Source organism: Neopsephotus bourkii, unplaced genomic scaffold, assembly GCF_033783945.1.
Source record: "Neopsephotus bourkii isolate Nb327-2 ecotype Australia unplaced genomic scaffold, CSIRO-AGI_Nbou_v1 NB_414, whole genome shotgun sequence".
Classification (NCBI taxonomy): domain Eukaryota; kingdom Metazoa; phylum Chordata; class Aves; order Psittaciformes; family Psittacidae; genus Neopsephotus; species Neopsephotus bourkii.
In genome coordinates this window covers 1,802,016-1,814,958 of record NW_026900918.1, presented here as the reverse complement: position 1 = coordinate 1,814,958, position 12,943 = coordinate 1,802,016, and the positions used below count along the sequence as shown (strand labels likewise).

General features: G+C 50.5%; 1 protein-coding gene across 5 annotated transcripts; it reads right to left on the bottom strand.

Annotated features, from left to right (window-relative positions):
• Positions 1–866: 866 nt before the first annotated feature.
• KCNA2 (potassium voltage-gated channel subfamily A member 2) lies at positions 867–11,546 on the bottom strand. Of its 5 annotated transcripts, none has more exons than XM_061349512.1 (3): positions 11,390–11,546; positions 9,079–9,462; positions 867–8,441 (listed from the first exon to the last, which is right to left on the bottom strand). In XM_061349512.1, exon 3 carries the CDS (start codon positions 8,248–8,250, stop codon positions 6,751–6,753), a length of 1,500 nt encoding a protein of 499 aa, XP_061205496.1. In that variant the 5' UTR covers positions 8,251–8,441; positions 9,079–9,462; positions 11,390–11,546; the 3' UTR covers positions 867–6,750. The 5 variants fall into 5 exon arrangements, with proteins under 5 accessions (XP_061205496.1, XP_061205494.1, XP_061205498.1 ...); XM_061349510.1 differs by lacking the exon at positions 11,390–11,546 and adding an exon at positions 10,249–10,630; XM_061349514.1 differs by lacking the exon at positions 11,390–11,546 and adding an exon at positions 10,249–10,630 and having other exon boundaries at positions 867–8,438.
• Positions 11,547–12,943: the final 1,397 nt, after the last annotated feature.

Below are 12,943 nucleotides of genomic sequence, written 5' to 3'. Positions count from 1 at the left end.
CCCTTTGCTGCTTCAAGACCCTTGTAGGAATGGTGAAGACAAAACAGCAAGAGAAAACACTGATGTGATTCTTCTAAGGGATGGAGCAACCAAACCATTCATCTGCGCTTCTCAAACCATCCCAGGGAATCCATCCCCATTCCCTGCCCCATTCTCCATCCTCCTAGGGACATCTCTGGGGACACAAGGGTTGTAACACCACAGAGGACGTGCTACTAGCACCATCCTTGCTTGTTTGCTTCTCCCTCTTCCAAAAGGGATCACCAGCTTCAAAATAAGACCTGTTGGGTACCTGCAGGTTTATCCCCCAGCACCCCACGTTCCCTGTTACCTGCATGGACATAGAATCCCAGCCTGGTTTGGGTTGCAAGGGACCTTAAAGCTCCTCCAGCTCCAACCCTGCCACAGGCAGGGACCCCTTCCACTGGAGCAGCTTGCTCCAAGCCCCTGTGTCCAACCTGGCCTTTAGCACTGCCAGGGATGGGGCAGCCACAGCTTCTCTGGCATGGTCAGTATCTAAGTTGGCAGAGTGGAGAATGATGGGGAACATGGGCTTGATCCTGGCTTCAGCCTCTTCCCCTCCGCCTGCATTGCTGATGGATCCCATACACTCCATGCAGTGATTCCATCCTTGCTGGTGTCCATCACCAAGACCCATCAGCCCCTAGCAGGGGGTTTCCCCTTCCAGCATTCCCCGTGGACTGGCTGATGATGGAGCATCAACTGATTTTTCCACTCTTCAGGCTGTTTCTTTTCTGACAGAAGGTTTAGACGTGCAGAAAAAAACCCACCCAGACTACCAAAAATCTGGCTGTTTGTCTTTCCCTTCCCATCCTCCTCCCCAGAACCGATACCCAAATCACTCCTCAATAATATACATATTTATTTCCTCTTAATTAGTGCTGATATTTACAAAAATTGTGATACTCTGTGAAGAATAAATTATATACACTCATGAGAAACCAGACAGCAAATGCTCAGTTGGGCTATGTATGTACACAGATCTGTATACCTATTTACAATGGTCAGCCTTATTGACTGGGGTGCCTCTCACCCTGTTATCCACCCGACCCCCAGGCACCGCCACGTTGTCAATAAGAGCAGTAATGTCTATACACACTGTGCAATTCAGATACAGCTGGTGTCTAAAGTTTTTGTCTAGCAAACGCATGGTTAAATGACTTGAAATAATTCCCACGAGTCCTTCTTTAACAGTTTATAGGCCTCTCTCCATTCCTGGTCCCATTTCTCTCGTAACCATGGAAACAAAAGGTTCAGCTCCAGCATCCTTAGGATGAGTCCTTCTTGGATTTCCTCTTGCTATCGATTCACTCAAATTAGGCACCGCGTACAGGGTTGATCCAATACCCATTTTTATCCCTTGTGCTTCAGTGGATGACATTGGAGGACAAGAGTGAAGTCTCAAGCAATGAGGGAGCAAGTGCAAAAGGGTAATTTACAGTCTTAGAGGCAGCAGAAGATTGAAAATAAAAGTCAAAAATCAAAGAAACAAACCCCAAAATACCAATCCCAACCTCAGGACAACCAGGCAGGGCTGGGGAGGAGATAGAGTCCCCATGAGGGTCCATGTGTGTGGACCTTGTGTGGTTACATGATGTCCAGCAGTTCCTACAAGCCAAACCATCCCTCTTCTGAACTAAAAACATGGATAAGGGATTTATCTCTCAACACACACAACTGGGCTGGGGGATCTTGTCCCCGGGTAAAAATCAGTGCTGTGCTCTCAGGGATGATTTACAATGCTGGAGGATGGTTCCTCTCCCCTGTGATGGGATGCATCAGGGTCAGAGCATCCATTCCAGAGAAGGGGGCATGAAATTTGAGCAGCCAAATGGAGTAACCTCATGGTGAGACCAAGGCTGGAGAAGGGCAGTGCTTTGGCCAGGGGCAGAACAGTGGCTGGTGCATGGGGGCGACCATTGCTCCCACTCAGGGCCCCTGGCAGGGGACAGCAGCTGGTCCCCAGTCAAAGAGACCAAGGGATGAACTCAGTCTGAAAGAGGTCAAATGCTGCCAGGGGTGCAGGGACCAAGCCATAGCCTTATTTTGGGTGCAAAACAAAATAGTTTGGGTCTGACTTCTTCTTTCTTCACCCCTCAGCCCCTTTCACCCTAGCAGCATGCTGATCAGCTCCCACTGACTGAAGAAACCCCTGGGACACCCCCATGGATGCAGATCTTGAAATAAACCCACTCCAGTTCCAAAACAGGGAGCTGCCACCACCCTGGGACCAAAAGCCAGCATGGTTCAAGGGACTTAAAATACGAACACTACAGAAATAAACCCTGAAAACCCAGAGTACTGCAGCGCTTGAATTCAGCTAAATCCCATCAACTTCTGCTTGGCTTTCCCTGCACATCACAGGAACAGTCGTGACAGGCCCAAGCTGGGGATTCGGGATCGAGAGCAGAGATGCTGCAGAGCTGCTGGTCTGCAGAGGGATGCACGGAGCCGATGCCACCAGTTCTCAGGATGCTCCACTTCCAAGGCCAGATCCAGATCTCCTTTGCTTGGGCCCGTCCCTAGGTGTATTGCCAGCTCTGGTAAAGACTTTGGTAGCAACTTCAAGGGCTGACCCAGCAATTATCTGATAACAAAGCAAGTCCCTTCCTGAAATATCTCCTCCTCCTCTCTCTTTTGCTCTCCTTCTGTGTATTTATGCACAAATATGCCCATATTTATACACCCACGTGCTACACTCTCATAACAACAATCTAGAGATCCTTTGCTTCCTATAGCTCAGTGTTCAGATCTGCAGGACTCTGACACAGAACATCACTGCAGAGATCAGGTTTTCCGATAAAACACATTGGCCCATATAGATAATTTTTCCCTCATCACTTAGTGGTGTCCAGCTGGTAGATGAGCCTCAGCTCATTGCCCTTAGCAGAGATTTGGGACATATTAAAGGGCTGATGGGTTGCTTGCAGGCTTGGGCATGTGCTTGGGTGTTAGAAGACAACCTGCACTATAATCACCATTTTCCATCTCTCCAAAAAACCATGCCACAAAGGATAAAGCTAAAATACAGGGGCTTCTCCTCTGGGTGCCAAGCCAGGAGCACCTCCACAAACCAGAGGGATCCTCTCCTCCATCTCACCCCTGGAGAGAGGCAAATATCTCCATGGGAGGAGGAAAGGAACCAGACACCTACGTTAAGTGGCCTGATGCAATCTAACACAGATGGTGGGACCCTCGCCTTCCCCAGTCCTTAATTTAGCATCCTCAGGCTGAGCTGCTCTGCAGCACATTTTTGCACCCTTTCAGAGTCAAGGGGAGTTTTGGAGGCTCAGCATCTCTGCAGAAACAGGCCCAGAATCTCCCAAATCAAATTCCTCAAGAAAAAATAAATAAAAGAGAAAAAGAAAACCCACAGTCTCCTGAAAAACTGGTTCAAGATCACATCAGTGAGTCAGAAGCAAAGCTAGAAATAGCACTAGAGCTCCGACCTGCAGGCACAAATCCCATTAAAAGCTATAGGGAAACCATTTGTCTGTGCAGGAGAGAGACTGGACCCTTCTGCTTCGTGCAGCCTCATGGACTGCCTCCAGCCACGGCCTCCATGGACCTTTCTTGCCCCAGACCAAACATCCAAGCACTTGTCCGGGTGTTTTCCTGTTTTCCCAACAACAGACCAGCAGTGTTATCCCACCAGGGCTCATTTTCCCCAGGAACATCTGCCTGGGCCTATGCAGGAGGTGCAGAATCCATCCTAAGGAAGGGACTGCCCATGCTCCTGTTCCAGGAGGAACGTGGCTTCTCACTCTTTGGGCCCATTCATCCCTGCAATGCGGCTCTGGGCATTCCCAAAGCAGCCCGGACCTCCCAGCTTGGTGAGTGGGTTTGATGTGCCCCATCCTGCTCACACACCCACTTTCCTTCCTGCCCAGCCTGGGAAAGCCATGGACACCATACCCAAACCAACACCACCTCAAAACCCCAACATCTTCCTCCTTACTGAACCACAACAGCTCCCCCCAAATCACCCAAAACCTAAGGCATTAAACAACCAGTGCAAAGTCCCATTGAGGGTCAGCAGCTCCTCAAAACCCCTGCAGCAACCAGCCCTTGGCCTTGGTGCTTTCCCACACCCCAGGGATGGGATCACCCAGCGCTAAGAGCACCCAAGGGTGGGAAGGCAGAATCCCGGTGCACCAGGCAGCTTCCCTGTGCAAAATCATATCCCTATGGTCCCAACACAAGCTGAATCAATGGAGGCTGGCCAGCTGCCCTGGGAATTGTGCCTGACGCAGTGGCTCATGCCAGCCCCATCCTATTTGATGAGCTTCAGAAGCAGAGATTTATTGCTTTCGGTTGCATTGCTTCTTTTGTGTGTTTTAAGGTGTTAACAGGCTTCAGGGACTCCCATTTCTGAGGTGCAGCAGTGAAGAGGGAGGAGAGGGATCCTAATGTAACCAGATATAATTAAAGACAGGCTGAGGGTCCCATGCTGCGTGGTGCTGAGCACCTTTGAGACCCAGCACACTGATGTTGCTGGTCCTCTGCACCAAGCAGCAGCCAGGACTCTCGTGCACTAAGTGGACACTTGGTATTAATTATAGCCTGGTGTGAATCAATCGATCAATCAGGTAAAAACGAGGAGTGATTCCACCTGCCCAAGTGGAGCCACATCAGCACAAGGGATGGATCCAGCCCCCGAGCAGCGTTTGGAGCCATTGCTGTAGAATACGCTAGCACCGTTTGGGTTATTGTTATTAGTATGGGTTTCCTCTCTGAGCTCAGGATGGGGCTGATTGAAACTCCCTCTGCACGCTTCCCCTGTGCCCATACTTCACAGCAGTACAGCCCTGACCATGCAGGAATTCAGCACAAATTCACCCCAACTCAACAGGCTGCTAAACCCCATCCCATGCCCCTTGAGGGAAGCTTTGCTTGACCATGACCTTGGACGTGGTTTGCATCCCTCTCTCCTGACCTGGCAGAAGAACAGATACACATCCCTGGGGATTGTCAGTAGTGGGGGGAAACACAAGAAAGGGCAGACAGGGATGGGGAAATCAGATGAGATCTTCCTGGACATACACTTTCCACCTATCCCCAAGGAACACCAGGATGAAGAAGAAGCAGAGACAACCTCAGGGTCTCTGCACCTTGACTCACCCCTCCTAAAAACCTTGGGAGAAGGCAAAGCAGAGGCTCAGAGGTACCAGCTCAGATCCAGCCCCCCCTTAGCACGTGCCCTCTCCACCATAAAGGAACAAAACACCAGCCCTGAGGTTCTACATGATTGCAAAGGAATTTTCCAGCCTAAAACACACCCTGCCCATGGGTGCCATAGGGCAGGTCATCCTGCTCCCAGCCCATGTCCCACCATCCAGCATTCCTGCACTGAGAAGGTCCCAATGCTCCAAACACTCACATTTGCTGAGGATTTGGCCCTATAGTCACTCTCTAAATATCTATACACACACACACACTAATTATATGGGGAAAGGCTGAAAACTGCTGACCAAACAAGTCAAGAAAGCCAGTACCTGCTTTTCCACCTGCTCCTCGTGCCCTCTCTGATCCACTGTGGGTTTCTGCTCCTGAAACCAAGATTAATGACTAATTACGCGCCCTATAATGAGTGCAGGTGTTTAACTTTCAGCTCACCTTCTCTCTCTTGCATTAGTTGGCCCTTGTGTCTGGCTGCTCAGAAACTCAGGCTTTGCCTTGTTATCTATCAAACTGTTGTCAGCACATGCCTTCCCCATCCAGGTTTTAAATCTAATGGAGAGTTTTTAACTCCCATGAATCTCCTTCAAGCCACCGGAGAATCTATAAACACTATAAACATGAATACTGTATAGTCTACTAAGAAAATAGATATTTGTGTGTGTATTAAATATTCAGATTCATGCAACGAATATCCATGCAGCTGTACTGTATTACTGGTTAGATTTCACTGCAGTATAAATATATTATAGGCCACAGCATAGTTGCTCCTGTTTTCATATATATAGATACCAAAAAAAAGATGCTTTTTCCAACTCATTTTCAATGTGTCAGTGGAGGTGTCTTTGGTGATCCTGGAAATATTGGTGATGGAAGTGGCATCTAAAGAGAATATTTCAATCCAAGCGCTTGATTTATTTACTCATTCCTCCCGATGCCTGGCATAGAAAATGTAAGACTTAATAAATAATGTGTCTTCATACTAATTATCCCTCCCCTGGGCCTCACACTGGCATACTGCAGTGGCTCCAACTATTGCAGCATGCAGCATTTTCAGTTATGAAACACGAGCCTGGGTGATGAGTTCGCACTTGGCATTCCCAGGGCGGAAACCTGAGCCTTCCAGCAATTCGGACACACGACTGCATCTTCTCTTCATTAAGCTCTGCCTGACCTTTCCCAGCCGTTCCCCATGCCTGGAAGCTGGCTCTTACCCAGCTGCATGGGACAGGGAGCAGCATTCATGGTACCCCGGGATGGTCTGGAGTTTCCCCCCCACATGCCCATCCCATTGCTCCACCACTCCATCTTTGGAAACCCACCTGGGATGGGAGAAGGGAAACAAAATGGTTTGTTGTTGGGGTTGGTTTTTTGCACGAACGCTTATTGGGTGTGGAAATCAAAGGTTAAAAGTCACTTACACAGCTATTGCTTCCCATGCAGAACCAAATATACACCGTAGAAAATACTGTAGTAACTACAATGCAGAGCAGCACTCAATATCTGCAATTGTTCCACTTCAGCTTTAAATAGGTTACTAGATTTTAGCCACTAGACATCGGTTAGCATTTTGGTGATATTCACATAGTTTGTGTTAGCTAGGGTGCAATTGGCTGTCTTCAAGTTCTCCTCCCTAAAATCCTCATTGCTATTATTTACGCCTTCCTGAATCTCCATATAATCAGACTTACTAATAGTAGAGGCACTTCTGCTTTTCTTTAGGTCAGGGGAAGAGGGGATCTTTGGGCAGCTGGTTACTTGCAAATATTGAGCCTGCTCCTCTCCCTCCGTCTCCCGGTGGTAGAAGTAATTGAAGTTAGACACTATGACGGGCACTGGTAAGGCAATCGTTAATACGCCAGCGATGGCACACAAGGAACCCACTATTTTCCCCCCGATGGTCGTGGGGACCATGTCTCCGTAGCCAACAGTCGTCATGGAAACCACAGCCCACCAGAAGGCATCGGGGATGCTCGGGAACTGGGACTCACTCTCGTCGGCCTCGGCAAAGTAGACGGCGCTGGAGAAGAGGATGACACCAATGAAGAGGAAAAATATCAAGAGGCCCAGCTCCCGCATGCTGGCCTTGAGAGTCTGCCCCAGGATCTGCAGCCCCTTGGAGTGCCGGGAGAGTTTGAAGATCCTGAAGACCCGCACCAAGCGGATGACTCGAAGGATGGCCAAGGACATGGCCTGCTGGCCTTGCTGACCATCCTCCGGCTTCTCGGCCATCTCTGTCCCTAAGGTGATGAAATAGGGAATGATGGCTACGATGTCTATAATGTTCATGATGTTGGTAAAAAACCCAGCCTTGCTGGGGCAGGCGAAAAACCTCACCAAGAACTCAAAGGAGAACCAGATGATGCAAAGTGTCTCCACGATGAAGAAGGGGTCTGTGAAAGAGGTGGACTGCTGGTACCCCATGCTGCTGTTGGAGTAGGGGGTGTGGCTCAGCCCACTGCCGTGCATGTCTTCATTCTCATCCCGAAAAATGGGCAATGTTTCCAGGCAAAAGCTGACAATGGAGATTAAAATCACCATGACGGAGACAATTGCTATAATCCTGGCAGGGCCTGAGCTCTCGGGGTACTCAAAGAGCAACCACACTTGTCTCTGAAACTCATTCTCAGGCAACGGCCTTTCCTCTTCTTTGATGTAACCTTCGTCCTCCCGAAACATCTCCATTGCTTCTTCCCCCAGTTCATAGAAACGAATCTCTTCTGAGAAGATATCTAAGGGCACGTTAACTGGCCTCCGCAACCTCCCACCAGACTGGTAATAGTACAAGATGGCATCGAAGCTGGGTCTGTTCCGGTCAAAGAAATACTCATTCCGGAGCGGGTCGAAATATCTCATTCTCTTTTTAGGATCCCCTAGTAAGGTCTCTGGAAACTGGGCTAATGTCTTGAGCTGTGTCTCAAAGCGCAGCCCTGAGATATTAATGACCACCCTCTCGCAGCATTCATGGTCGGTCTCAGGGTTATACGTGTCCTGTGGGTGACCGGGAAGAGCTGCAGCTTCATCTGCAGGATCTCCAGTAGCAACTGTCATATTGGGGTTTAAAAGAAATCCTTATGCTAAACACTTCCCAGTGCCCGGTGGTGGGATTGGGTTCAGGGCAGGACTACTATCCTGCGGAAGGACAGGTACGTAGGTTTGGAAGTGTCTCATGAAAAGGCGAAGGGATGAGAGAACAAAACAAGAGAGAAAATAAAAAAGAAAAGGAAAGAAAATTGCCCCTGCTGAGAAAGAGAGAGATGAGATAAAGTTGGGGGAGGACAGCAGCTCTCTTCACTAGCACGTTTACCCCCTTCCTTGCAGGGGGTGTAATTTGCTTTCTTTGGGACAGAGTTCAAAAACTCCCATCTCAACCCATTAGGTGGAAGAGAGGAAACACCTGAGGAACTGCCACCTATTCAAACCCAGTGTGGAAAACCTGGCATTGGCAAACCAGGACTAAAAATAAAAATTCCAATTAAAAAACAAAGAAAAGAGGGGGGAGGGAAGAGCAAAGAGGGAAGAAAAATAACCCCATCCAGCCCCAAAGTGGTGAGGGGACCCGCGGGGTGCTGGGTAGAGGCAAACCAGGCTCAGCTCATTGCTCATTCCCAAGCATGCAGCTAAGGGTTAACATTTAACCGTGCAATCTCAGGCAACCTGCCCCTCTAGGAAACCTCTAGCTCCGGGTTTAAATTCGACACCTTCCCCATCCTCTTGCCGTAAATCGAGGCGACATGCTGCCCTCCCTGCCTGCAGCCAACCGGGCAAGCTCAGCGGCTGCCCCACGGACCACTGCAGGCCCCCTCCTCAACCACTGGTGTCCCGGCTCCTGTCATCCTCTGCAAACCGCCATGGCACACAGAAAACAAATCACATTACCTGGAGAAGCCAAATCTTAGTGTCTCTTTAGTAACACCGATTATCTGACCCTGGGGAAATCCTAGAGAGAAATACAGGCTTCCAAGATCCCCATAATTTCCTCTCTCTTCAAAGTTAAAAATAATGGTGAGTCATCGTAGAAAAAGGAGAAGGGACATAAAAGGGGTTAGATTCCCAGATGGTGGAAGTCAGGTCTTGTAATGGTTTGGACTGGAGAGGGAGAGAAAAGAGAGAGACAGAGAGACAGTGTCTTCTCGGTAGCTGTTGCAGATCTGCACTTCAGGGCAGATGAGCGTCTGTCTGATGCCTCCGGTACGACGGTGAGAAGATGCTAAGCTCAGCAAACCCCGATGTCCCCAGTGTCCTCGGGAGGTGTGGCATCGCCTGGAAAAAACACCGAGAAGGTAACGAGCTGCTGGGGGCTTGAAAGGAGCATCTGCAAAGCCCTGGCTCCTCCAGGCGTCCCGCTGCCTGGCCAACCCGCACTGCAACACGAGAGGAGGGCGAGAGCGCGCTAGCGGCAAGGCGGAAAAAACCAAAGCCCCGTCTCCCTGCGCTCGCCCTCAGCGCCGCGGCGTGCAGCGGGGCCGGGCTGCCCCTGGAAACCGGTGCCAGGCAGAGGAGAGGGGGGGAAACGACGCAGCCCCCGCCCCTGCAAAGCCCCGGTGTGTTCCCTCCATCACCAAGCACCCATGAGCCGGTGGTACCCACTGGGCGCAGCTCCCACGCCATTGCGTCGCGTTCCTGGGTGATTCAGGAGGCTCCGGCTTCATCTGCAGCACTGAACCTTCCACCGATCCCTGTGTGTCCCCACCGAAGCCACCTGCCCCCAGCCCCTCCAGGTGCCTCCAATGAACCCTGAGCATCGTGGGCCTGACAGTGGTACCCACACGACCTGAATCCCCATCCTCCCCAAAGCCAAATCCCCAGTTTGACCCACCCCATGGGAATTCGACTCCAAGAATTTCTCATGGGGATGTTGAGGCTCCTGTCGCCAGTGGGTGCCAGGTCATCTCCATCCCTGCTCCTAAGGAGCACCCGTTCCCACAGCCCTGCATTGCCTTACACCGTGGAGATGCTCAACCCAGAGAGGTCCAATCAATCTCTCATTTTTCTCCTTGATTCTTTTTTTCCCTCCCAAAAGAAAAATAAACCAAAAAATCCTCTAACCTCCCTTCTTCAGCTCCAACTCCACTTGTCTACTTTGAGCCAGGATTACAGAACCGGGTAGGGGAGGCAGGTGGAAAATAACCCTGTGGTCCCAAACTCCTCAGCAAAGATTCCAGCCGTCTCCAGGCCATTTATGCCTGTTGGATCCTCTCTTCATCACCCGAGGTGCAGATATTGTCGCAGATCCCTCTTTTCTTGGAAATTTCCCTTTTCCGTGCAACCCTCCTCTCCCTTCTCCTTATGCACTAGAAAAAATAGTACAACCCTGACAAGGCTTGCAGCATCCAACCGCTTCGCTTAACCCTTTTCTGCCAGGCCCACAGCACAGGAGGCTGCATTTGTCCCAGTTTTTCTCCTTTTCCTGCATTTTCTCCCCACCACTTGGTTCCCAACCACTTGCTCAGGAGTTCAGCTGGATTTGACCTTCCCTGCCTCCTCTGAGCATCACAGTAAAGCACCACAAACCCCATCTTTCTGCTGCTGCATCTCTGGCAGCCACAAACCCCCATTTCACCCCAAATCGACCCACCTTCAATTATTTTTTGCTCAAAGCAGTTTTTCCTCCTGCCCATACACTCTCTTCTCCCCTTTCCCCCTTCCCAAAACACCACAGCTTTGTTTAACAGCACAGAGATTTACTTTTCTTTTTAATATGTTGAGTTTTATTTGCCATGAGGTCCAGGCTCCTTCCTTCTCAGTCCAAATCCAAGCAGGGATGCTCAGTGCTTACCGAAGACAATTATGGCATCATCTGAGTTAACATCACATATCCCAGCACTCAGTTTCCCCTACTTTCTCCCCATTACATGCTTTCTGGCAAACACCCCCCCCTCTTCCCCAAGCATCTTTGGGGTTAATTCATGCAAATTTGGGATTTGGGAGGGGAGGGCATGGAGGAGGTGAAGATTTGCCCTAAGACCCTCGGTTTCCCCCCTGCCTGCACAGAGCACCGCAGGCAGGAGCCGTGCCTGTAATGAGGGGGGGTGAGATTCCGGGTGGCACCTCGAGGACAAGGTCATGTTTGTGACTCAGCCACGACCCCCTCCATTTGCACGGTTTATGCCCAGGCTGTATTAAAGCAGGGCAGGAAGGGGAAAGGGTGGAAGGAGAGGGGGAAGAAGAGAAAAAGGCACCAACTTACAATTGGCTCTGCAGTCAGGCATGCGGCGAATGCACAAGCAGCCGCTCTGCTCTGCGCCGCTGCTGGCACCTCTCACCTACGGCCCCAGACTCCAGGAGTCAACCCCCAAAGGCAGCAGAGCTTCTCCATGAATATTCATAAGATTAATATGAGCGTCTTCCCCCCCTCCTCCCCTCGCCTCCCTCCTCCCAAGCAAGAGACCTAGATTTCGACCACTGGGAAATAATCATATCCCTGGATACGTGATGCTGCTTTACTGATCCATACCATATTCTTGGTAATAGCCTGGATCTGCTCGGGGTGATCTGGGGGATGGAGAACCACCGGCTCCATGCAGCTTTGGGGAAGGAGATGGGGAAGGTTTGGACTCACAGGGACCACACTGCTCTGCTCTTGGCTGGGGTGCAGATGTTAAAAGCAGTATTTTTCTATCACTTTGCATTTACCAGCCCCACTTCATAAGGAGGAATCTCCCACCCCCAAGGTAGAAGCTCCTACAGACTTAGCGAATCCAATCTATGGATCAAACCCTGTTAGGGCACAAGGGAGATACATCTGCTTAGATCCCTCTGCCATTTCCCCATGGCCCTACGAAGAGCATCAGGGCAGCAACAAGTCCTGCAAGGTGCCTGGCACCCGGCAAACATGATGGGTGTTCCAATGATTGCCTCCATTCCAGAGGAATAGAAAATAGTTCTATTCCCATACACAGTGGTCAAGGAGCTACTGGTGCCAGTGGCAATTGCCCCAGGGACGACAACCCAAGATGAGGTAGGAGGGCAGGGACCACGCTAAATACCCAAGAAAATCAGTTCTTAGACTAACTCCCAGCCATCCAGGGGGATGTGGAGACCTGGCAGGGCTAACCCATGTTATATTAGCTGCACAAGGTGCCAGGAGCAGCGGGTGTACCCCTGGGGGGTGAGGGGGATGCTCCTCCCAGCACCCCTCTTCATCCTGAAACAAAACTCTCTTTCCCCAAGCCCCAGCCACATCCCAACATTGAACATGAATTTCTATCCCTATGGCAAAATCAGGAATCCTTCCCTCCCTGCTGCAAAGAGCCCTTGCACGCATGGGTTTCCTTACTGTGTGCAGCCAGCAGGACAGGAGGCTCCGGATGAGGGTGTTCAATGTCACCTGCAGGGTTTTAGCCTTTTCTAAGGGCAGATCTGCCATAGAAGGGGAGGTTGAATCCAGAAAACGATTTGCCCCGTGCTGGTCCTTATTCAATGTGAAGAAACTGAGGCTGGGCAGAGAACATCTCAAGTGCAACTGGGTTTCTAAGTTGTTCTTCCTGCTGCCGCCTTGGGAAGGTTCTGCAAAACCAGGGATTCTTTCACACCCAGACAGCAGCAGCTCCTCACAAAGAGGCCGAATCCCGGCTCCAGCAAATCAGGGGAATTTCCCTGAAATGAGTGACGTTCCCCTGCTTTACTATCCTAATTGTGGAGCTATTCATACAGTCTGTGTGTCTGCACTCGCCTCCCTCAGCCACGCTGACAACTCCAGACGTAACCCAGGCTTTCAGAGAACTAGACGCGCTGATGCGCT